At 31.5% G+C, this 25,155-nt stretch overlaps 4 protein-coding genes and 1 non-coding gene across 13 annotated transcripts; 3 read left to right on the forward strand and 2 right to left on the reverse strand.

Annotated features, from left to right (window-relative positions):
- Positions 1 to 172: 172 nt before the first annotated feature.
- LOC108477533 (calcineurin B-like protein 7) lies at positions 173 to 2,227 on the reverse strand. 3 transcript variants are annotated; one of them, XM_053023188.1, is made up of 8 exons: positions 2,052 to 2,227; positions 1,895 to 1,977; positions 1,764 to 1,823; positions 1,552 to 1,660; positions 1,407 to 1,459; positions 1,085 to 1,165; positions 893 to 1,005; positions 173 to 743 (listed from the first exon to the last, which is right to left on the reverse strand). In XM_053023188.1, the coding sequence occupies exons 1-8, from the start codon at positions 2,119 to 2,121 to the stop codon at positions 731 to 733; spliced, it is 582 nt and encodes a 193-aa protein (XP_052879148.1). In that variant the 5' UTR covers positions 2,122 to 2,227; the 3' UTR covers positions 173 to 730. The 3 variants fall into 3 exon arrangements, 2 of the variants coding, with proteins under 2 accessions (XP_052879148.1, XP_052879147.1); XR_008276039.1 differs by lacking the exon at positions 173 to 743 and having other exon boundaries at positions 897 to 1,005; positions 1,085 to 1,459; XM_053023187.1 differs by lacking the exons at positions 173 to 743; positions 893 to 1,005 and having other exon boundaries at positions 1,058 to 1,459.
- Positions 2,228 to 7,882: 5,655 nt separating this feature from the next.
- Positions 7,883 to 9,571, reverse strand: LOC108478511 (calcineurin B-like protein 4). Of its 3 annotated transcripts, none has more exons than XM_053023190.1 (8): positions 9,334 to 9,571; positions 9,148 to 9,230; positions 9,005 to 9,064; positions 8,824 to 8,932; positions 8,670 to 8,722; positions 8,466 to 8,546; positions 8,275 to 8,387; positions 7,883 to 8,165 (listed from the first exon to the last, which is right to left on the reverse strand). In XM_053023190.1, exons 1-8 carry the CDS (start codon positions 9,410 to 9,412, stop codon positions 8,123 to 8,125), a joined length of 621 nt encoding a protein of 206 aa, XP_052879150.1. In that variant the 5' UTR covers positions 9,413 to 9,571; the 3' UTR covers positions 7,883 to 8,122. The 3 variants fall into 3 exon arrangements, with proteins under 3 accessions (XP_052879150.1, XP_052879149.1, XP_017636458.1); XM_053023189.1 differs by having other exon boundaries at positions 7,883 to 8,192; positions 8,670 to 8,712; positions 8,820 to 8,932; positions 9,334 to 9,568; XM_017780969.2 differs by having other exon boundaries at positions 7,883 to 8,192; positions 9,334 to 9,567.
- A 7,532-nt stretch (positions 9,572 to 17,103) lies between these two features.
- Positions 17,104 to 20,307, forward strand: LOC108477147 (F-box protein SKIP8-like). Of its 3 annotated transcripts, none has more exons than XM_017779608.2 (4): positions 17,114 to 17,890; positions 18,642 to 18,838; positions 18,921 to 18,964; positions 19,777 to 19,825. In XM_017779608.2, the coding sequence occupies exons 1-3, from the start codon at positions 17,432 to 17,434 to the stop codon at positions 18,955 to 18,957; spliced, it is 693 nt and encodes a 230-aa protein (XP_017635097.1). In that variant the 5' UTR covers positions 17,114 to 17,431; the 3' UTR covers positions 18,958 to 18,964; positions 19,777 to 19,825. The 3 variants fall into 3 exon arrangements, with proteins under 3 accessions (XP_017635096.1, XP_017635097.1, XP_052879151.1); XM_053023191.1 differs by having other exon boundaries at positions 18,931 to 18,964; XM_017779607.2 differs by lacking the exon at positions 18,921 to 18,964 and having other exon boundaries at positions 17,104 to 17,890; positions 19,777 to 20,307.
- Positions 20,308 to 20,574: 267 nt separating this feature from the next.
- Positions 20,575 to 20,646, forward strand: TRNAQ-CUG (transfer RNA glutamine (anticodon CUG)). The gene has a single exon. It is a non-coding gene; the product is annotated as a tRNA-Gln (tRNA).
- Positions 20,647 to 20,679: 33 nt separating this feature from the next.
- On the forward strand, positions 20,680 to 23,669 carry LOC108477345 (uncharacterized). Of its 3 annotated transcripts, none has more exons than XM_017779858.2 (4): positions 20,680 to 21,005; positions 21,428 to 21,670; positions 23,316 to 23,371; positions 23,539 to 23,669. In XM_017779858.2, the coding sequence occupies exons 1-3, from the start codon at positions 20,773 to 20,775 to the stop codon at positions 23,350 to 23,352; spliced, it is 513 nt and encodes a 170-aa protein (XP_017635347.1). In that variant the 5' UTR covers positions 20,680 to 20,772; the 3' UTR covers positions 23,353 to 23,371; positions 23,539 to 23,669. The 3 variants fall into 3 exon arrangements, 2 of the variants coding, with proteins under 2 accessions (XP_017635347.1, XP_017635346.1); XR_001870250.2 differs by having other exon boundaries at positions 20,682 to 21,005; positions 23,316 to 23,428; XM_017779857.2 differs by having other exon boundaries at positions 20,682 to 21,005; positions 23,316 to 23,669.
- Positions 23,670 to 25,155: the final 1,486 nt, after the last annotated feature.

Below are 25,155 nucleotides of genomic sequence, written 5' to 3' on the forward strand. Positions count from 1 at the left end.
GATACGGAGCTGGGGCTTCTAATTATGATGAATGTGTTAACTATGGATATGATGTTAGTGTGGTGCGTTGAATTTTTTTTTGTCTCACGTTATAATATCTAATCTCATCACTATTATTATTTTTACACTAATCACAGATAAATGCATTATCCATCTAAAGTAGCTGTTAGAATTAAACAATAGGAAGGAGACTACATTTATTGTGTAATGTAAAGATATCGTTATACTATTTCCACCTATATGCTTTTTGATAGAGGAAATAATATTTAAAAAACAAAACAAATTAGACTAAAAGTACAAAAAATGAGGCTTAAATTAAATTATAGAAGAGTTGTTGAGTTTGGCAGCAAGTTAATGATGTGCCCACGAGGTGTGTTTCGCCTTGAGCCAGCAAAGTTGATGAGATGGTCGCAACATGTATAGGAATTATTAATTAATTAATTAAGAAGTAAGGAATTGGTTTAAGTTGAAGTACATGCATCTAAAGAGATTAGAGTTGATCCAAAGGGATGACATGTCCCACATCTCATGTTGTGTCTTCCAAAATATTAATCCCCAAATTGTATGATAAGTCACTAATTTCTGGTTTTAAAATGAACAAAAACCAAAGCGTTCTGAATTTGTTCTACTAAGTTAGCTAGTAGGCCAAATGTTTGCCATACTGAACTTTTTTTTTGCTTTTATGGTGCCATTTTTAATATCGAATCTCTGCAACTAAGAAAAGCATTCGTCATGTCAAGTCCCTGCAATGTGAAATTTCATGTCAGAATATTTGAATTTATACCTCTATTATTATTAAGTTAAATTTCGATTTCAAATTATATGCATAATCGTTAATATGAGAAATTAGAAATTTCAATATGAAAAACAAATAAAGATCATTTTAACTTACATCAAATGTGGGATAGTCATATTTTTCATCAAAATTGGGTTGTGAGCTACAAATTCATCCCACTCTTTCATATCAATTTTTCCATCCTTATTTGAATCTGCATCTTTAAATGTCTGTGCATATAAAATAAAAGCTACGGAATTAATGTGTTAAAATATTCATGAAAATATTCTAGCTTCTAGCCAGTCATACCTTATCAACAATGACGTCGATCACATCATCAGAAAGGACCAAATTTGATTCGTTTAGAAGAGCCAAAATCATCTCCTTAACCTTAAACCAAGTTACTCTAAATCAGCCTAAATGCCCAACACAAACCGCCAACCAATAAAGCAGTACCAATTTTCTTGGCCACGTCACAAGGAGACACTTTCAGTGACAACCAGGGAAGATGTACCAATATTGTGTGCATAGTGATGACATGATGTGGCCAAAAAAAAAAAAACGATAGTACCTCACTGGTCAGTGCATCATGATAATAACCAATCAATGAGGTCCAAAATATGCCCGTTACCTCCTCAGGTTCGATGAAACCAGTTTGCCATATATCATATAATTGAAATGCGACTGCAACATGAAGACAGTTCTCCATATTTCATTAATTTATTGTCTCATACACATGTACGTTCAAGAGACATGAAAGGAGTTGAAATTCTTACAACCAACTTTGTCGGAGCGAGGAGCATCTGGGTGAAAGATGCTTAGAGATCGAACAAACTCTCCGAATCCTATAAACCCATCATTGTTGGCATCGAATAACTGAAACATCTATTACCGAACCAGGGATTTTTGTCAATTGTTGTTGTCTCGAAGTTACGATGATGATTGTAATGGAAGGAACCAGCAGTGAAAGAGGCAAAAAAAAGTTTACCCTGTTTGCAAAGAGATTTTGTTCTTTTCTGTTTCTGAACAAACCAAGTAGAAACTCTTCCTGTATAAATTGGAACTGAAATGTTAGAAAATTTAGTCTCCATTAAAATATATTGATGGTTGCTTGCTTACCTTGCTTATATATCCATCATCAACCAGAGAACTGCTTAGTTGTCTGAAAAGCTCGTACAAAGCTTTAACTTCGGTTTCATTAACTGCAACAACATGCAACAGATACGGTGAAACCCAAAATCCTGGGAGGAAACACGACAAAAGGAAACTCACTTACAGCAGGTTTCAGCAGCAAGAATGGTAGGATCTTCATGTTTAACTCGATACTTCATGCAAACGCAGCCCATCTTAAATGGTTTTGTTTTTTCTTTCCTAAAGGTTATATGAACGTAGGAAAAGAGACCTATGGATAGTAGAGTGAAAGATTTTGAATTGGAATTTGCATGAATACTATGGTTCCATGCGTTTATCTTTATTTATTATTATTATTCCTGATGTCTGGGGGTAAGAACTTTAGTAAGAATCAGGTTCTTCATTCGCCGCTAAGAGTTTTGGTCGGAAGAAACAGGTCTTATGGTGGAGAAGGGAGATAAACATTCGACTGATTTGTTCCATAAACCTTGCCGACTAATTGAAATAATTCCAAAGCCTATATTCTTCTTACCATTCTAGGTGTATGTCCACACTTTTTCGGTGGACAAATACACCAACGTTAGACCTTTGAAAAAAAAATCTGAACCATTAATACATGTTAATTTAACATTTATTTATAACCTAAAACTTGAAACACCTTGTTACTATAATTTAAAAAAAAAACATCTTAAATCTTTTTGATGAATTATAATAATATAATAAAATTTAAACAATATACATGATTAACAATTTAAATTCAAATTACATCTAAGACAATAAATACCTTTAACCATCAAACAATTAAATGAAATCAATAAAAGTCTTAATGACATAGATGGCAACCCCTGGAATTGAGATACAACTATAAAATATTGGAAAGGCCAAAAGGCAAAACTACTTAAATTGTGAATCATTAGTTTTTAAAAAGGATAAAAGTGTACTTTTCCTATTTAAATAAAGATTAAAAAAATGCCTAAATTAATAGTTTTACTTTTTAAAAAGAAATTTCTCATTTAGCTAGGGGGTGAAAGCCTCCACAGCCGCCCCAAGCTATGCACCTGATAGAACTTTTACGACTTAATGAGCCAATCAGAACATTTTGAGAACATGAGTCAGATCACTGATTATTTAATGAATATTTGGGACCTCAATTTGATTTTTTTTTAAGTTGTTACATAAGCTTTTTTTTTTCAATTTGATATTTAAATTTAACTCTTTATCTCAGTTTAGTATTTAATTTTTTTTGTTTAATTTGGTATTTATTAAATATTTTACAAATCATTCCAATCTACTAATAATATTATTTTTATGAGATAACAAAATAATCAATGTATGACCGATATGTGATGAGATGATATAATACTTTTTGTATTTTATATGTTCAATTCCTTCTAATTTATTTATTTATTTATTAGTTAAAAATAATGAATATCTTTTAACTTAGGGTTTTAATTTTTTCTTATTTAATATTAATTTGTTAATCATAGCTCAATATCTATTTTTTAACATGAATTTTCTCTAATCTGATAATATTTTTGTAGCATAGCAAAAAAATTAACATCATTAGTGTTTTGTGTAATCTGTATAACATTTAATGATTTAAGTACCAATTTAAACCTAAAAAAATATAGGTGCCAAATTAGGAAAAAAATATCAAGTTTAGATACCAAATTTTAAAAAAATATCAAGCTCAAGTACCAAATATTATATTGAGCAAATTATTTAATTTAATTTTAAATTTTGTAACTCAAAATCCTTAATTTCCATTTTTTAAGGATTCTAAGAAAATTGAGGTTAACCAAAAGGATAATTTGTTTTATTTAAAATTGGTATATCATTGAATTATATAATTAATCATACAATCACAAATTTTAATTAAATCAATCAATGTACGAATATTAAACCTAAATTAGTATACACATCTTCAAGATTATAAACGTAACCAATTGAATTATTAAATTAACCTTATAAATATTAATTTCAAATTGAACCGATTTGAATTGATTAATCATAATATTAATTTCAATATTAAACTCATATACACATGTTCGGATTGCAGATGTGATTGTTGAGTTATCCAATTAATTAATTATAACTTTACAATTGAATCAAAATTTGTTCAAATATAAACCCTAAACTCATATACACATATTGAATTCCAAACAAACCCAATTGAATTGTTCAATTAATCGTACAATCGTAAATTAACAATTAAATTTAAATTTATTTGGATATAAACCCTAAACTCGAATGCACATGTCTCAAATCCCTAGCATAATCGATTGAATTTAGTGGTATATAAATTATTTGAAGGTTAACTAATAGAGGTATTAAATATAGTGACGTTTTTCAAGTTCATGAATAGAAGTGGTCCAAAAAATTTTAGGTGTTATTTTGAGAATGATTGTAAAATTCAGGGGCCATTTTATGTTGAAAACATAAATTACATTTCTTTTGAATACACGTACTTTCCGACCCAAATCCTTTAATAATCCAGATCAGAAGCCCCAAGAAGCTACAATCCTTACCAGAAAGTATTGAATTAAAATAAAAAATGCTCAGGAAAATTTTTTAGACGGATGTTTTTTTTTTATATCCGAATATTCGATGATAATAATATTTAATTTGGATTTGGATAGAGATATTCGAGAAATTCGTGAATAATAAATATATTTAATATTTTTAGATAGATTTATAAATTTGAATTTAGATAATTTAAAAATTGTTTATTTCCAACCTATTACAATTCCTATTTTTAACGCTTAATATCGACACATTCCCACTTTCAAATCAATCAATTCTTCAATGCAATGTTTTCGAAACTAGACTTGATTAGTTAGTTGATCCTGTTGGATTGAGAACCAATAGGTCCAACAATTCAATCACCCTTGTAACGGCTCAAATTCCTGTGGTGTCGGAACAATGATTTAAGATCATTAAATTCGACAAGTAAATAGAAAATGTTATTAATTTAATGAACATAAGTTAGATGTGAAGTTATGAAAAATGATTGAAATAGTGAATAGTATTTTATAATAAATACTAAATAATTTAGATGTGAAAACGAGGTATTGAGACCTCGAAATATTAAACCGAGCCATAAATATTTTTATAAATATTTATGGAGTATTACTAAGCTAGTATTAAAGTTTCGTCAAAAAATTTTAAGGTTTCGATAGTCAATTGGGTAAAAAGGACTAAATCAAATTAAGTGCAAAATTGTAAAATGTGATTAAATAGCTTTAGTAATAATTAAAGGAGGACTAAATAGGAAATTAAACACTTATTATTGGGCTGGAGGGTATGTGTGTGCAGGAAATATTGAAATTAGATGTGAACAAGGGGTAAAATTGGAAAAGAAGTAAAAATGAATAGTTAAAAATGGGATGTAATTGGAAATCTAGAGATTTCTTCAATTTTCTTCATCCTCTTCAGCTAAAAACAGCCATTCAAGAAACCTTAGATCTGGTTTTTCATATTTTTACTACAAGTAAGCTCAATTCTTGATTATTTCTTGTAATTTTTGTGTTTTTGAGACTTTTACAACTAGGTCCACTTGTTTAATTCATTAGTTTTTAATTTCATGGTTGATTTTGAAAGTTTCCATGAATTAGTGTTGGAATTTTATGATGATTTAGCATGGAATTAAAGCTTTAATTTGTTTATATGTTGATTTTATCGAAAGAATTATAAAGAAAGTGAATATTTGGGGACCTAATTGTAAAAGAGCCTGAAATTAAGATTTTATGTGGAGATTTTAAATTTCAATTGTTGTGAAGTAACTTGTAATGTCTTGATAAAGTGTTCTTTGAGAGGAATTAGCTCAATTGATGAATAAATTGACCAGTGACTAAATTGTAAAAACTGAAGAGTTTGGGGTAATAGTGTAATTTTAAAAAATTTAGGGGTATAAATATTGAATTAGAATATAATTGAAATAGATGCTAATGAATGAATGATTTTATAATTATATATCAAGAAAACGAATTGAATCGTGGAAAGGAGAAATTGCAAGAATAGTCCTTGAATTTCCACGATTTTTGCAAATTAGCCCAGGTAAGTTCATGTGGCTAAATTTTAGTGATAATTTTTATTCTTATAAATTTTATAATGAGTTATACTATATGATTATGATAAAACCATGAATAATGTAAAAATATGAAATTGAAGAAATGATCAAATTGAATGAAACATCGGATTGAGTACTTCTGTCCAGTGACAAACGATGAATTGACGGAAAAAGACCATGGTAGGACCATGGCAACAAGTGATAAGCGATATCCGTATAAGACCATAGCTGGGCTATGGCTTCGGATTAAAGTGATACAAGTGATCCGTATAAGACCATAGCTGGGCTATGGCATCAGAGAAAAGTGATAAGTGTTTCCGTGTAAGACCATATCCGGGATATGGCATCGGTATGATATATGACCCATATAAGACCATGGCTCGGCCACGGCTTCGGAAAGTGAAATGTGATCATATTTAAGTCCATAGTTTTACTATGGCAAAGTGAAGACGAAGTACTCAATTCCGTAAAGTTTCTTAATTTGAAAAAGATGGTAAGCGATAAATGGACCCATAGGAATGAAGTTTAAGTGTGAATAATATTAAATGGAATTAACTTGGTTTCTGAATGACAGGAGAAATTAGTAAATTGTAAATTATACAAATGCTTTTCCATATTGGTAAGTTTATGTTCTAAGCCTATGAACTTACTAAGCTTTTCACAAGCTTACTTGAATGTGTTTGACATGTCTTGTAGATTAACGTAGAGTCGGAGGATCGGATCATCACCAAGAGTCACACTATCCAGACTTTTTTCGGTAGTTTTTGGATTATTACCTTTTGAATTATATGGCATGTATAAGTAGTTAGTTGGATAAAGTTATAAATGGTTAAAGTATAGAAAATGGATGGCTTATGTGTATGAAACTAATTTAATGGTTAAGTAGTAGTGTGTTAATACAAAATGCATGTTTTGGGCATAAAATGATTAATTGGTTGGTTGGAATTAGTATAATTGTGTTTAAATGCAGGAAATGGACGAAAGGGTGAGAAATGTGGCCTAAAACGGCCTATTTTCGTCCACACGAGTAGATACACGGGCGTGTGTGACACACGGTAAGCCCACGGGCGTGTGATATAACAATGTGTCCCCTGCATCCTTAAAAAATGAAGTCAGGATAGTATACGGGTAAAGGACACAGTCGTGTGTCAAAATCAGGTGAAAATGGCTTAAAAATGGTGAAAAATCAGTGTACCACACGGCCTAGCCACATGGGCGTGTGCCCAGGCCGTGTGCCCCTCTGATACTTAAAAAATTGCAAGTCAGAATTCCACACGGGCTAGCCACACGGCCATGTCTCGGGCCACACGGGTGTGTGCCCCTATTTTCAAGGTAAAATTTCCAAAGTGGCCAGTTTAGTCCCGAACCATTTTCAAAGCATGTATTGGGCCCCGTAGGCCCATATTAAGGACTTTATGGTGAAATATGATAAGTTTTGATTTGGAATTAAAATTTTTTGTCTCGGTTTTATAAAAATGCTAGTGTATAAGTCCGGTAATGCCTCATAACCCTATTCTGGTGACGGATACGGGTTAGGGGTATTACAACCCTCATCAAACTGTAAATTATTTGTAATTATTAACTCAAATCTATTTTAAACTTGCTCATATTAATTTTTTTATTTTTAAAATATTTATATTATAATATTATATATTACTATAAATTTAGTTTTTATGTATTATAAACTATATTCTACATATAAAAGAATAATGTAATATTATATTATAAATATAGAAAACGAGTTACACTACTTTATATTATTATTTAAGTTTTTAACGAGTTGATGTCATAAATCCATCGGACATATTTTATTAGGAAAATTATAAAATTGTGTTCTTGTATTAAAAACAAGTTATATTATTAGAGAGTACTTCAATATTTATAAGTCTTTTAAAAATAAATAAAAATTGTATATAGTGGAATTTAAACTCCTTCCAATTGCATTGATAGAATCTAAATTTTACATACTTTATCACATATAGATAATGTTAACTCGATACCAACTGATTGAATCCGGTAGGAAACAAGAAAAAAGAGGGTTTAAATTAAGTTGCAGAGGCCTCTTCAAAGGTAGTAATATTTACAGTAGGAAATTTTCTTTTTCCGACTTTAAAGAAAATTGGGTCAAGTTTTACCATCTTCAAATGTTACTTATTCCCAACGATTTCAGCTTCGTTGTTGAGTACAAAACTGGGAAATGCAAGGCTGGTTAAGTCCCTGAAAAGTAATACATTTTCATGGATACTATATAATGAAAAGAGCTTAATTTTAGATGTTAGCAGGAAAAACATGAACTCACTTCAAATATGGAAGTGTCATGTTCTTTAAGACAGATGGGTTATTTTTCACAAATTCCCTCCATTCTTCTTCATCAATCTTCCCATCCCCGTTTGAATCCGCCTCCACCATTGCCTGCACCAATACATTCTCAAGAAAGCAAAAAGGATATGTAAAAAAATAAAAGAAAAAAAAGTTTACAATATTTAACACCTTTTCCACAATCATTTCCACCATGTCATTGGAAAGTACGAGTTCTGATTCACCAAGCAGAGCCAATAGCATCTCTTTCAACTACCAGTTTGGTCATTAAAAAAGAAAAAAAAAAGGGAAAACAGATAAACAACCACAAAAATAAATAAATTATATATATATATATATATATATATATAAAAGTTAGTGGTTTTTTTCTTTTACCTCTTCTCCCTCAATGTAACCAGTCTGTCGAAGGTCGTACAATCTGAATAGGACTGGAAGAACATAAGTAAGAAATAATAACCTTCAATATGATGCTATGGTATATTACTTTTATGTTATCAGTATTTATGTCTGATACACATTACATACATACATGCAATTTTGTCTGCTATTGGAGCGTTGGGATGAAAGACGCTTAAAGAACGAACAAACTCTCCAAATTCAATAACCCCATTGTGTTTAACATCGAATAAATCAAATACCTGCAATATAAGAAAAACTAATTGCTGCTTTAACTAAAAAATAATAATTTATGAATAAATTAATAAACTCACTCTATCTGCAAAGAGATTTTGCTTGCTGCTGTTTCTAAAAACTGCATGCTGGAATTCCTCCTGTTTAAACAGAAAAAATAAAAATCTAAGTAATATGTGTTAAAGTCAAAGAAAATGGTGCAAGAAAGTAAAGCTGCCAATACCTTGTGAATAAGACCATCGTCAATTATGGAGCTGCTTACCCTCTTGAACAGATCATAAAGAGCTTTTACTTCATTCACAGTAACTGTTGAATTATAAGAAATAATGCTTTTTTCCTTGCTCTTAGACACTTAAATTAAATACCCAGATAATAGAATCAACAAAATATAAAGGAAAGACCAGCTCACAGGGTGTTTCGGATGCAAGAATGGTTGGATCTTTATACCCAGATTTGTTTCTAACTTTCTTCAAGCAAAAACAACCCATGAATGCAATTAATCCAACAAAAGGTCCGTCGAATAAAAGCCTGCTAAAATCCAAACAAAGTTTACATCAATCCAAACGGGTATTAAGGACCAAGCTTTTCCACTCTTTAAAATGAATCCCAAAAAAGAAAAAGCCATATCCAAATATGCTAAAACATCAAAACAAAACTTATTAACGATGAAAATAACAAGAGAAAAGACAAGTTGTGGTGCATGAGTTGACCTTGTAACAGTGTTTCTTTTTTTTTTGGGGGGTTCAGACTTCAAACTCGAAAAAAGAAAAAAAAAAGTGGTGATTTCAGTCTTTCAGAGCTCCCTTAATTAGTTTACCCAGCTCTGTATCCTTCTTCCTTTTAACGTTGTGCTTGAGTCTGCAATTTAAATGGCTAATGAAAGCTTCCTTTTTTTTCTCGTATCTGATACAATCTTCCTGATATTACTACCCGTTGCTTTCACGATACGAAGTTTTAAAGTCTTGACATTTGTTTATGGTTTAGTCTTTGGTTAAGTTAAGAGACAAGAGGGTTTTTTTATTTATTTATTAAACAATGGAATAAGAAACTGTTAAGTCACATCTTCTGTTTATTTATTTATTTATTAAGTATTTTTCAAAGCACGAACAACTGGGACTTGTTGATAAGTTCATCTTGAAAATATCAATAAAATCTCTAATTCTGCTGTTAGATTATATATTTTTGGTTTGTAGTTTTTGAATTTATTAATTTTATTTTTATATATTTTGAATTTTATTTTTATCCAATTGTAGCATATAAATTTATTTAGTTAAATTCTATTATTAGTCTTGTATTATGTGTAAAATTATAAATTTAGTTCATGTTTTCCATCTAAATCATTATTAGTAGTTATATTTTTAAAGTTTAAAATTTTAGTTTTTATACGAGATATAACAATCGGCATGACATTACACATGCAATAATATATTTGTTGCATCAAATTTTAAAAATAGAATAACTTAATAAAATTAATTTCTACCATTTGGTAAGACTAAAATTTTAAAATTCTAAAAGTGTGGGGATTGAAAATGACCAAATTAAAGTATAATAACTAAATCCATAATACATGCATAGTTAAGGACTAATAGCATAATTTAACCAAAATAAAACGGTTGCTGATAAAATTTCCAGAATCAACTATAGAGAATATGGCGAAGGGGGAAACAAGACACATGGATGCCGATAAATGAGAACTTAAACGTCAAATTTTAAGGTTAAGGCAAGTGAGCCATGCTCCGTAAAATCTTTCAGCTTTAGGTGTCAATTTTATCCATTCATTAATCGGCTAAGACAAAATACTTGTCAATCCAATTTCATGAATTTCTTTTGGTACAAAAGAGAGAACAGTATAACTAAATCCGAACTATTCCCTTCGCACAAGCATCCGCTCAGAGTAGGGGTTGGAGACTCGGAAGTGGTTCATCAAGACATGTCATCCCCATACATACATCATGTGCCAAGTTGACTAAATGGTTAGCACATATGTTTCCTTCAAAATTTGTCACATAAAATGTGACAAATTTTCACAACCTATTCTTTATTAATCAAATCTAAGCAATCTTTGATCAATGTGTCCATTGGATGAACATTATCATGAGGTCCCTTAAGAATCAAACCACTAACTAAACATCTAGCTCAACAATCAAATGTGCTACTCCCATGGCTTTTGTAAGAGACAGACCCTCCTGAACTCCCTAGAGTTTGGCACGAGCACTATCAGTCATCCCTATAATCATCCTAGCCAAGTGGCACCACGTATGCTAAAGTAAGGCATATAAAACTTTGGTTGATGGTCCGATCCCCACAGGCACATTATGTACAATTAAATTCCAACAATATTGACACATTTCCTGTGAGTTTACAGGTCGTATTTACATTAACCATCAATCGATGCGTTCCCTAAATGAGAGAAAAAACTCCCAAATGAGACAATACCTTTCATTGAGGGTCTAAGACCCAATACTCCTTAACAAAAAAATAAATGAATTTGTGATTAACTATTTATGATAAGAAATCATAAGTTACCGAGTAATCTACTTGCTTTCAAATAATTGAATTAAAAAAGCCTTTATATTATTTAAAATTCATAAAATAAAGTGAATTCGTTTTGGGTTGTAGATTAGGTTTAAAGATATCTTTTGAAGAAGGTGCAATGAGCTTAAATATTTTCGAGCTTTTACAAGATAAAAAACGAACTTTGAAAAATATTAAAATTTTATTTCAAATCACTCTTTAATACTTTGTTGTGATATGGAGAAAAGGAGAAAACACCCTTGTGTGGGCAAATTACCTATGCATCTTTGGTCCAAAAGATAGTCTTGGGCTTTGATCTCATATCTTAGGTTGGCATAACAAAAACAACCTTGGGTAGTCTTCTTAGTAAAAACTAACATGGCAAATATATACAAATACAATCGTGAAGAAATGTATACATGTAAATCCTGTAATCGGTTGAATTTTAATTTAAAAATAATAAAAAGATTGGTCATACAAATAACATAAAACCTAATTTTTAGGAGGGTAACATTTTAACACATATAATACTTAGTTATCCCTAACATGTTATATCAATGAATTGTACCTTTTTATATATATATATATATATATATATATATGTTTGAATAAGTCATTCGAAAGACACGATAAAATAAACACTCAACAAATTTATATAATATTTTATAAAATATTAAAACAAAAGTTAATAGAGTTTGAAAATTTGAAAAGAATTTTAGAAAGTTTTTAAAATTTTAAAATATAGATAAGTTTACAAAATTTTCAACAATTAAAATGGAAAAAAATAAAGTAGATAATATTAAAAGATTGTAAAATTCTAAACAATTCAAAATTTTATAAAATTTATAAACTTTTTTTTTGCATTTTAAAATTTTCAATATCCAACCTATCATGAATGGACATATGCCCAAGTTTTTATAGTTATATTTATCTTTTCCTCCAGCATATCAATATTTATGAATGTGAAGGTATATAGAATCAAAATTACATTATTAAGAGGAAACATGTAAAATATGAAATCAATATCCAACCCATCATGAATGGAAATATGCCCATACACCTTTCGTGAATTAAATAACACGTTTTTTTTTTTAACAATAGAAACTTTTTATAAATTAATATACAATTTTTCCATTTCGATCCTTAAAGTTTTTTAGGCCCAGATTAGGACCTAACATTTTCGACCATTTACTGATTAGTCCTATGGTTGTTAAAAAATTGAGTGGGATATCCAGCCAGATAGAAACTACGATGCGTAAAACGACAATGAAATTATGATGTCATCCTTCAAACAATAAAAATATAAAAAACACAAAAGATAATATAAAATTATTAAAAACATTTAAAAAGTTACAAAGTGTTAAAATATTTAGAAATATATTCGTATCAATTTACTTCTTTCAACGATTTGGAATTTTCAGATTCACCAATAGAAAACCTCCCAATTCAGTATCAATGCTTAGCAATACAAACTGGGTTTTTCATAAACGTTTATGTGGGAAGTTCTTTGGTTACTTTTTATGGTGAAACTGGGGTGTTGGAGAAGGCTTCTAAGGTGTTCGAATAAATGCCTGTGAGAAATGTAGTTTCATGGACCACTATCAAATATCAATATTGCTAGATTCGCACAAAGATGGCATAATGATATGTGTTTGGGGCTATATAATATGATAAAGAATTCAACTTTGAAATCAAATGATTTCACGTTGACAAGTCTTTTGAGAGCTTGCACGTGTGGTGAAGCTTTGGCCTTTGGGGCGAGGGAGAAGCGCTCATCATCAAGTCATTCAACTGGGTTTCGATTCGTATATTTATATTTTTTATGCTCTTATTTCCATGTATTGTAATTTGAGAGAAATAAAATGCAATGTTTATAGTCGAGAAGATAAATATTTATGATTTTATATTTTTATAACTTTTTTATTTTTATATTTTTAAATAAATTTTATAGAACTTTTAATAATATTCATAAATGTTAAATACATTTTATAAATTTTCTAATTTTTATTTACATGTTGGTTTCTAATTGGCGGGATATTTCAACTGGATCTTTTTGCCGTCTAAAGGATTGAACTGATGAATAGCTAAAAATATTAACTTCTGATTTGAAACCCCCCTCCCCAAAAAAAATAAATAAATAAATAAATAAAGACCAACGTCAAAAATGTATACTTTTAGGACTAAATGATACATTAAGTCTTTTTAAAATGAACTTTTTGTCTTTATTTTTGAATTTATAGAGTTTTTATTGTTTTAATTTTAGAAATCTTTAAAAATATATAAACTTTAAGGATTTTTTATTTAAAATATGTAATGATTTTATTATATTATTTTAAATATTTACATAATTTTAAAGAGGATTAAATTGACACAAATTGCCAGTGTTGAGGGCTAAAAAAATTATTCAACCTTTTTTGTAATCGCCGCGATAGGATAACTAATAGCAAATTTAAATGGTGTTATCAATTGCACCAAGATTATTAAATCATTACAATTTACAATTATAATGACTAAATGCCTTAAAATTAAAGTGTAGGGACTAATTTTTAAATTTTATAAAATATAACGATATATGACATATTTAAACATATCAAAATCTACATAATATAAAATATTAAGAAGGTAAAATTTTATATTAATGCTTGAAACACAAAAAATAATGCAAACACAGTATGAATAATACATTATTTATTATAAATTGAAGTAATATGAAAAATTATACAAAATATATGTCTGAATTGAGATTCAAGACAAAACATAAACACAAAATAATGTCTTTAAATTAAATCACTGTAATAACTCAATACAAAATATTGGATAAAACACAACACAAACAGAAAACGGAAAATAAAATATAAAAACAATATTATTATATTAAAGTGGAAAATCTACATAAAATGGATTGCTAAATTGTAAAATTTTTTACAAATTTACAATATTTTGAACCCATTAATAAATTTACTTTTTTTTCTTCCATGATCTTTTCTTTTCTTTAATTCATTCTTCATAAAAAAAGTTGATTCATTAAATAATCTCTTTAATCCTTCTAATACTTGAACTTAGTTGTTGAAAGCAAGTGCATCCAGAATTGAAATTGAGACTTTTCCTCATTTGGACTATATATATATATATATATATATATATATATATATATATATATATATATATATATATATTAATAATAAAATGTTTGATTTATCAAAAATAATGCTCATGAATGAAAAAACGTTTGCAAAAATATAACCACAAATTGCTCTATTTTTTTTTTCTTTTTCTTTTTGCTCATCACGATGATGTTAGTCTTAAGTAGACCTGCTCATTAGTCTTAAGTAAACTTGCTTATGGGTTGGGCTACTCGGCCCGGCCCGAAAGCCCCTTCGAAATATGAGAGGGTTTGGACAAAAATATAGACTCGAAAAATGGACTTGGACAAAAAAATGAGGCCCGTTTAAAAAATGGGCCGGGCCTCGGGTAAGGTATTTTTGGCCCGGGCTCGGCCCAGCCCAATTCATTAAATGACAAAAAAATTCTGTTATTTTTTTATGTTATTTTATTGTTGTTTTCTCCCTATTTTGCTACCATATTACTATTAGTTGCTCTTATTTTGTTGTTATTATTTAGATATTGTATAAAACTTATTTTATTATTAATTTTGTTATTGTTATAAAGGTATTTGTTAATTTTATTATTATTTTAGAGATATTTCCTTGTTAAGTTGCATCTATCTTAGTGTTATTTAAGTTTACATATTTTTAAAATTTATTTTCAATTTGTTAGAAAATATTTATTTTAATTTTTAAATATTTTTATGTATTATATATATTTAAAAATTATATAAAATAATATAAAAATAAATACGGACATGCTGGGCCTGAGTTTTAATTTTTTTATTTGAATAGAGTTTGGGTAAATTTTTGGGCCCGGCCCATGATCACCTCTAGTCTTAAGGTTGGTTACTACAATCTCTCTCCCGTCTCCCGTTCTATTTCTTCCTTTTCCTTGTTTCTTCCGTCACCGCATCCACCTCTTTTCTTCCCATTCCATCACCTTCGTTCTCAAGGATGATGCTAGAGTTTTTCTTTTGAGGGGAGCCAAATTGAATACTAATTTTTACCATTAGATGAATTTGTAAGGCTAAAAGGACAAATTCACCATGTGGGGGTAGGAGGGCAAGGCCATTGCCTGCCTTGGCCCTTGACCGCTCTCGTCTTCTTTCCTCTCCTTAGTCCCTTCCCTTTTCTCTTTTGGTTTGTTTGCTTTTCTGAGCGTCTCTTCTCAACATAATAAAGCCTGTGCATTGCCGACACTTTTGCCCTCTCCTCACTGTTGGCTTCATCAGTGGTTGTTTGCCTCTTGGGTGAGGCTTTTGTTGGGTTTGTTTTACCCCTTTTCTCACCCATGTTTTCATTGAGTGTTTTTCTTGCAAGGCTTTGGCTTGTAGTTGCTACCAAGCTACTGCAACACAATCTTGTCGCCATATGGGATGTTGAACTTTACATGGAAGCACTGCATCAATCCTTTATTACTGGTTTCTATCCCCCCACGTTTGTTGGATTGGCTTCTTCTTGTTTCGAGTTCCATCCATCATTTTTTTAAGTGATTAGTGTGTCACAAGTTATAAATCAAAGCCTGTAATTATTACGTACAGAATATTTCTTTGAGATCAATTTATTAAATAAGACTTATTTAATTCACATGAATTGATTTGATTTATAAAATTTATAGAAAAACTTAATTACTTAAAGCATTGATGATCCAAAGAAATAATTCAATAAAATTAGAGTTATCAAAGTAATTAAGGTAAATCCTTTAATTTTTTTTTCATTTAGGATCCTTTAAATTTTATAAAGACTTAAATTAATAAAGATAAAATTACATTTTAACTTCTCTAAACTTGATAAAGATTTAATTTAATCTTTTAAAATTTATAAAAACAAAAATATTAAAATTATATTTTTAATATCATAAAAATATACAATTTAATTTTTCTAATTACACCCCACTAGAGGTGTGCATAGGCCGGGACGGGCCAGGCTCGGACCGGGCTTTCCGAAAATTTTAGGCCTATTTTCTAGGCCGGCCCGGCCCGAAATATGGATCTAAAATTTGTCCAAGCCCGGCCCGAAATAAAATTGTTAAGCCCGAACACTGCCTGATCAGACCAATATTAAATTTTTTTAACTTATTTCATTAAATAAAAATTTTAAAATATATTAAATAATCAAATACATTTAAAACAAATATTAAAACAAAAAACAAATAAAAATATATTAAAACAATTTTTAAAACAATACACAAATTGAAAATATAATAAAAATTAATTATATTAAAATTAAAAATAAAATATAAATATGATTAAAAATAAAAAATATATATATTTAGTATATAATTCGGGCCGAGCCCGGGCCAAAAAAATTTTACCCGAGCCCGACCCATTTTCTAAATGGGCCTCGTTTTTTTACCCAAACCCATATTTCATGCCTATATTTTTACCAGAATCCTCCTATTTTTAAGACGGGCCTTTAGGCCGGGCCGAATAGCCCGGGCCATGCACACCTCTACACCCCACACCTTATATCCCTTCAAATTATATATATTTTACATACTCCACAAAAATACAACTCAATTTTTGTTTAACCCACGTGCATGTATCTAGTTTTTCTTTAAAGAAAAAAAGAATAAAACTCATGCGATGCAACGACGTCGTTGCAGGAATTCGAAAACGGAAAAATTACGGAACTATCCCTCACTACTGATCTATTTTTCTGGTTTGAGTTTCTCCTCTTCGTCTCGCTTACGACCCTCCCTTCTCTCTTTCTGCAACAAAATTGAATTTCGTTTTAAATTTTATACCTTTTGTAATTTTTTTTCTTTTAAACTGTTACAATAAAAAAAACTATAAATTCTCAGAGTTTTAATTAGTTATCCATTTAGTATCACTGGAGATTTCTAGGGTTTTATTTCATGTACGGTGAAGCTTTAATGTCTTGTAAATGGAGATTTCCTATAACCCCTCCATCGCTCTCCAATCCCATCAGTCGTTGATCATAGCCACAATCGTTACCCTCCTTCCCCTACTCCTCGCCGTCCGATCATTATTATTCAGGAGGCCACACAAACCCAACGTCTCCCCTCCCGCCCCGCCAGCCGGGAAAGAAGAGACTAAACAAGCCACACCCTCGTGTTCCTGCAACGGTACTTCTGGTTCCGAGGCTTTCCTTAACGGCGATAAGGCTACTCCGGCGGAGGAGGATATGGTGACGGCGGATGTTTCCAAGGTAGCGGCGGAGAGGCAGAGTGGGGCGTCAATGATGGAGCAGTTGGTGCCGGAGATTACTACGCACGCGCTTAGTTACTTGGATTATCCGAGCCTTTGTCGTCTTTCTATGACTAATTCACTGATGAGAAAGGCAGCCAATGATGATAATGCTTGGAAAGCGCTTTATCACAAGGTATCCAGTTTCCCCAAATTTTGTTGCTTTTGGGTTTCTTTTCCTTGGCTAGAATTTTGATTCTCGTGAATTCTAGTGTTCTACACTTAAATTTATTTTCATATTTGCAATTTAGGGAATTACACTTACATTAGTACCAATATTGTTAAAAAAACACTGTATTTAGACTGAAGTAGGAAATCTGTCTTCCATTTCTTCAAAAAAAAAAAAACACAATTCTGTCTTCCATTATTTTTTTCTAGTTCATAATTTTTGGAGAAAATCTAGCTAATAGAATTATGGCAAGTTCTGTTCATCTTGAATGAAGCTATGTACTTGTTTTAGTGTTTGCTTCTAATTTCTTCCAAGGAGCTTTGTTTTATTCTCCAATTTTCACTCTGTTTTTTTTTCTTCCTTTTTCAATTTGATGAATTATTATGGTGGGCTGCTATCCAGTCTGTTGACTTTTTTGGGGAAAAGCCTTCTTTCTTCTTTTTTCAGTCATCTAAAGGAAGATTCATGACTTGTTTTTGCAGTTTATATGGATATGGTATATTCTTTTTTGTTTTTCAGTGGTTTGTGTTTGTTTATAACCTTATAGGCTTTAGAAAACAAGCAATCATAATTTCAACCTTTATTCCTTTTCTTTTCGTGTAAGCTGGTGATTGTAGTTTTTCCCCTCATGTTCATCTTCTTTAGTTAAACCGTATGCCTATTCATGATATCTTTCCCGGTCAACTTTAGGTATAAAATTTCTGCCTTTGTTTGTTAGGATTTTACGTTGGAGCAGGATAGCATAACACCGGTTAATGGGTGGAAGGCATACTATGCAGCTACAAGAGCCATAATGAATGTGAATACAGAATTCTTTAACATCATCAGAAATAGGTCTCTTACTGCAATGAGTTGTTTTTGGCTGAATGCGGATTATGTAAAGTGTGTTCACGCATCAGGAGAACATTTTTCAGGGTATGTTCTTTCAGTCAAATATCAGGAAATGTAGGTTACTACTTTTTGTTCTTATGATGATGGAGTGTTAAAATTTCAACAGTTTTCGTCAGGCTTCTGCAATGGATTTAAAATTTTAGCCTTCAGGTGTGTCTGGGTTCAAACTCTTAACAAAGCCAATAAAGTTTGCCGTCTCATTATTCTCTTAATATTTTTCCTTGAATGTTTTCCCGTAGATTTTTTCCACCTTAAGATTGGTTAAATTGTATGGAGATGGTTATACCTATTTGTACATGTAATGTAGCATGGTAGGTTAGATTCTAGTCAAATGAGGGCTCAGTTTCTTGATGTTTGCCTGGATAAGTTGTTTATAGAAAATGCTATGATGATTCTGAGAATATTTGAAGATAGAGAAGAGCTTTAACTTGTACAATGATTATAGGTTGTTTATACTACTGCAATGTAAATTGCTGGAATACTTAGTTGATGACTTGGTCCCACTATCCATGCCATAGGTGGTGGGAAGTGCTGGGAATGGGAGCTATCATGTTTAGTGGGCAACCACATACAAATAGAATTTCTGGAGAAATGAGAAAGATATTGTAATTTGTAAAACTAAACGATGAATGTATTACCTAACAATTTGTAGTTGAATTGTACAAATGAATGGTGTATTACCTATCATGTTGTGGAAAAAGCTTGAATGAAAAACATTTATTTCAAGATATTTTGAACAGTAATTTTCTTTTTCTTTTGGGTCACCCCTTTTGTTGCAACAAGCTTGGTTCATAATGACACCATAAGACTAGATATTTCAGGAAGTTGGTTGATATTAGCTTATCAGCGTGTAGATTGTATATCATCTTAGTATTTGACTTGACTAGGCTCAGTCTTCATGTCGCTGGTTTGCTTCATATAGTTATTTAACGCTGAGAATCACCGTCTTTTGCTGCACGCAGGTATAATGCTGTAATACAGAGTTGGCAGCTTGCATTTAATTGGGAGCAAGGGGTTGATTTCCAGGTTAGAGATGTTCGAGCCCGGGTACTGACAGACATGGCTTGGGTCACTATGAAAACCTTTGTTGACATGGATAGTGGACCATTTAACATGACCAACATCTTTGAGTTCCATCATGGACGGTGGTACCTTGTGCATCATCACAGCTCGGTGATGCTGCTTGCTGATGCAGACATGGAACATCAGATTGTTCATGGATAACATAAGATGGAGTGTTAATACAAAGTGATAAATATTAGTACTAGCTTCAAAACATGGTACTGGTAATTTGTTAGCTAGCAAAAAGCAAGTTGCTTGAAATTTCCCTGGGAATTCATTCAATGATACTTTTATTTTTGGCTTTGCCATCTCAGTTTTGGGTATTTTCTGGTAAATATGCGAATTCACGTTTTAGTCCTTTTTATTATTTGTTTCCCTCCTAACAATATCATAATTATGGCTGTATGTATGGTTATATAATTTTTAAACAATTCTTAACATGGATGTAAACATGTGAATTGAAGGTGGATTCACAGATATTGCAAGATTTTGCTTGATAAAGCGGCTAAAAGAGGAATAACTGATCACCCCCAGCTGTGAATAATCATTAAATTGATGGATAATCAATTTTTTTTTTTTTTTTTTGCAATGATTCAGAAATTTTAAGCTATATAGAGAGATGGATATATTTGTATTATTTTTCAACAATTATAATAGCTTTTAAATAAATAAATAATTTATCTGAAAATAGCACGGCTGGTTCCATGGTCTAGTGGTTAGGACATTGGACTCTGAATCCAGTAACCCGAGTTCAAATCTCGGTGGAACCTTATTTTTACTTTTTTCATTTTGCCATTTTGGACCATATATTTTGCTTACAATGCTGTAGCTCGTGGCTGACTGTTATCCATTTCCTTGTGAACACACACACACACACTGCAATTCAACAAGAGTGAATGGCAATGGCGCTTCTCTCAGCACCTCCACCACCATCTCATAAAACTTCCCTCTTTCAACGCCCTTACACCACCTCTTTTCGCTCCATAGCTTTCATCAAGTACCCATATAAGCTTACCGCTGCTTCTTCAACTGCACCCACTGCTGAAGATAAACCTACCGCTTCACCTGATGGTGTTGCTGTCGAATCAGAATCTGCCACCATGGTTGCAGTTGAAGATCCTCCTTTCAGGTACCATCCATATTCGTAATACTCGGAGATCATTGTTAGTAAGGTAATATGAAAGTTTAATCCAAACACCTGGATTTTGATGGTAACTGCTCAACTTTCAATTTTGATGGTGAAAGGCGCTTTGCTTTTAAGTTTCTTGAACCATCTGACTAACTATTTTACTGTTCGGTAATGGCTCTAGTCCAGCACGTTAATTTGTGGGTACAATCTAAAGTTCAATATTGTGGGTCATTATCTTGACCTTCTAGCTGGGTTTCAGATTATGATTGAAAAACCCAAACCCTTGTTTTGAGGCATTTGATTGCATTGTTTTCGAAGTTTACATATTGTTTGTTTTTTGTTATGTATGTATAGAAACTGAGCGCATTATGTATACATACATATGGTATTTTCACATAAGAAGATGGCTGACATATTCACAGGGGTTGCAAGGCCTGTGGAAAAGAGGAATTGGAGAGGGGATGCAATGGTGAGGGGAGGATTCAAGGAGGGATTGCAACAGTCCCAGGGTTTGGATGGTGGCCTATAAAGGCTTACCGTCCTTGCCCTGCATTCGTTGCATCTGGCGGTCGGTATACGCGGCGTGGTCAAAGCATGGATGAAGTTGCCTCTGGAGGAGGGGGAAGAGTTAGTCCCATAGGGATCAGTGATGAGGCTGAATCAAGGTAAGTTTATTACTTCACTTACCTGATTTGTGCACGATGGTTTTGTATACATTTGATCATTCTCGGTTTTGTATGAGGAAGCATTCCTAGTCTTAAATCAGTATATTTGAACCGTGAGTTGGCTTCCTCTAGCTATAGAATTAGATTGTATGAACACTTGTATGCATGCATGGTCCAACCAATTACCATAACCAAACCTGAAGAAAGTAGTGTTGATTTGAGCGTCTTTAAGATTCTTGTTTCTGATGAACAATTTACTTGTTAGACCATACATACATGCATGCATATATATATGTGTATATATAGAGAGAGAGAGAGAGGAAAGGTGGCTCGTTAAAAAACCACTCTTCAAAGTCGAAGAGTGGAAAAAGAGTGCACCTGTAATGGTCTTTTCATTAATCATTATTATCAAAACATAACCAATGACTAATACAAGGAACTGGATGTTGCAACCAAGTCGAACAACTTCCACTGCCAGTTGTAGCTAACTTTGCAAGGCGATATGCTGGTTGATTTCTGGTCCTAAGAACATGTTTAAAGAAAATCACCCTAAAGCTTGCAGTAAGAGATTTAATATCATCAATTAGATGTCTACTTGATACCAAATGATCATTGCCTGTAAGGTATCTAATCACAACTAAAGAATCACTTTCAATCTCTATATCCCTGACCTGCATTTCCAAGAGCCATTTGATGCCTAGCAAAACCACATTAGCCTCCATCAAAAGTTTGTCCGCCTGGCCAGCTTGCTTCCACGATCTTGCTGCAATAAAAGACCCATTTGCGTCTCTTAAGACTGCCCCAAACCCCATTTTGTTACTGCAGCTTCCACGTCTTGCATCAACATTTAATTTGAAAAAGCCATGGGGTGGTTTTTTCCATTTAGCTGCTAGTAGGCGCTGCTCAAAACCAGTGTATTGTAGTTGATTTGCACTTTTCAACCGATCAATGTACTCAGTACGCCAATTGGGTACTGACGAAATATCAGGAGCTGTGCCAGTCTGATAAAAACTATTCCGAATACCCCACACTCTCCAACACATTACTAAATATTAATGAAGCATGTCTACAGTGCCATATGAGATCAAATTTCGTATAATACCCTTTCAGCTGTCATAATGTTGTTGCCTTAAGAAGTTGAAGCATGGTTTGGCAAAAACCGGTGTCAAACAACTGCAGCTCCAAAAAATATGCCTATCATCCTCGACCTCCTCTCCACATAGCTTACACATAGGATCGAGGTTAATGCCCCTTGTATGTAGATTGAACCGAGTAGGAAGAAGGTTGTGGAACATCCGCCAGCTGAAAATAGAAATCTTGCTCGGAACAGCCAGCTTCCCCATAATGTCTGTCACTTTCTTGTCCAGATCATCAAGACAATTATGTTGTCTACCCATCATAGCCAGTTTTTATTAGTGAAAACAACCCTGTGGTTCCGTCCTCCTTCCATGATCATGATGCCAGTCCATATTTTCTGATACATATTTATAATTATCGTTTCGAACTGATTCGACCCTTTTGTTATTTCTAGTCAATATAAACCGATTCAACCATTCTATACTCATATTTTGTTTAAGTTAAAAGTAAGAACTGAATCCTACCAAACTTGTACCGATTTGTTGCCCATTTTGTTTTACATTTGCAGCAAGATAAAGCAAGGTCCAAGGAAGTTCAAAAGATAACCAATGTCTAGAATTCATGGTAAGTTGAGACTGCAACAACTGCAAGATTTTTTGTTGCTTCAGAAATCCAGAACTGGTGAGCAACCATTGGCCATGGATTAATAGTGAAACGACCACGTGTATCTCTTTTTTCCCAATTTTTCTTTTGGCATTCATATAATATAATGTTATTATATTTTTTCTTAGGGAACGTAAGATGGGAAAAGCTGTTACTTGTGATATTGACTATCAAGTCATATAATTTTGTTGCTAATGTATATAATTCAAAGCATAAACACTGCGGTTATTATTAAATAAAGGTTAAAATATTCCATTAAGTCCCTACAATTTTGGATTTTAGTTCTTGTACTTTTATTTTCAGAAATTTAGTTTCTTTACTTTTCAATTTTCAAAATGCATGACCAAGTGTTTTTTTGGTTAATTTTATTAGTGTTTTTTTGAATTTAACAAAATAATTTTAACAAGAGCTAATATCACCATACGCTCATTCTAAATTGGTCCATAAACTTCCAAACATTTTAATTACATCTTCAAACTATCAATGTTATATCAATAAGGCTATTTCGATACCAAAATCGTTAACGTTAAATGAGATTATGTAACATAATCTAAAATGAAAAGTTTAGTGAAAAACAAATATCATATAAATGGATGTCGTAAAACTCTTGGTTTTGAAGTCTCCAAACTTTTTTAGAAACTATCATTCACACACTCTCATTTTTGGATTTTACTTTATTTAAAATTTTATATTAAATAAAAATTAATATAATTATCAAAACATTTTAAAAAAAATAAATGTTGATTTATTTTTCAATACAATAAAATTAGCAAGTGTTTTATCAAACTCATCTGATTTAAATTAATGAAATTAGTTGAAAACATTAAAAATATGGAGTATATATTAATAGGGAGCATCGACACACCTATTGCATGGGCCAAAAACAAATGTTAAAGGGAGTAAATTGTCTTGGTGGTTATTGATTAAAATAAATATAGAGACTTCATTTAAAATATATTATTTTAAAAAAATTATGGAGTAATGAAAATGGATAACTCTTCTTTTATTAAAGAAACGTTATCATCCATAAATGTTATAAAATTTAAACTTGTGGATTTCAATTCTAATTTAACAGTAAAGTAGCTTGTTAGACAATCAAATAAGGCTCCTTACAGCTTAACTTTCTTACCCAACTCTATATTTATGAAATAATCAAACATTGAGAACCACAAAAAAAGAAGAAAGTCTAGATTCTAGAATGAAGACAACATAGGATAGTCAACATCTACCCCAACCACAATTTGGCATTAAAAATATGACCATTTACCTTAATTGAAGGGGTCATCTTAATAGTTGTAGTAGGTAAAAAGAACAAAAGATAGGCCAACGTTTAGAGCCTTGGATACTCCCATTTCTACCTTCAATGCCTGACCCCTTAACCGCCCATTACACTAAAACAAAAAAAAAAATGGTTATCTCCTTGGGCGGTGATAATACAAGCTTTTATTCAAAACTTAAAAACTTTGGTGTATAATTAAATTTCGCAAGTGGGGGCATGTTTGAAGCAAATCATGTGAATCAGATCTGCACATAATAATTTAATCTGTCCCAATAGCTTTAGTTAGCTGGTTAATTGTATATGGTCAAACTGGTTTTGTTCTTGTTCTTTTTTACGTGTCATTTGCTAAATCACTTATATCATGAACTTGTCTAGAAAAGCACAATCATGTTTATCTAAAGCATCATGTAATTAAAAGAAACAAGTTCTCTCCATTCATTTTCTCTTTTTTTCCAAAGCCATCATT

Source organism: Gossypium arboreum, chromosome 12 (genome assembly GCF_025698485.1).
Source record: "Gossypium arboreum isolate Shixiya-1 chromosome 12, ASM2569848v2, whole genome shotgun sequence".
NCBI classification, from domain to species: Eukaryota; Viridiplantae; Streptophyta; class Magnoliopsida; order Malvales; family Malvaceae; genus Gossypium; species Gossypium arboreum.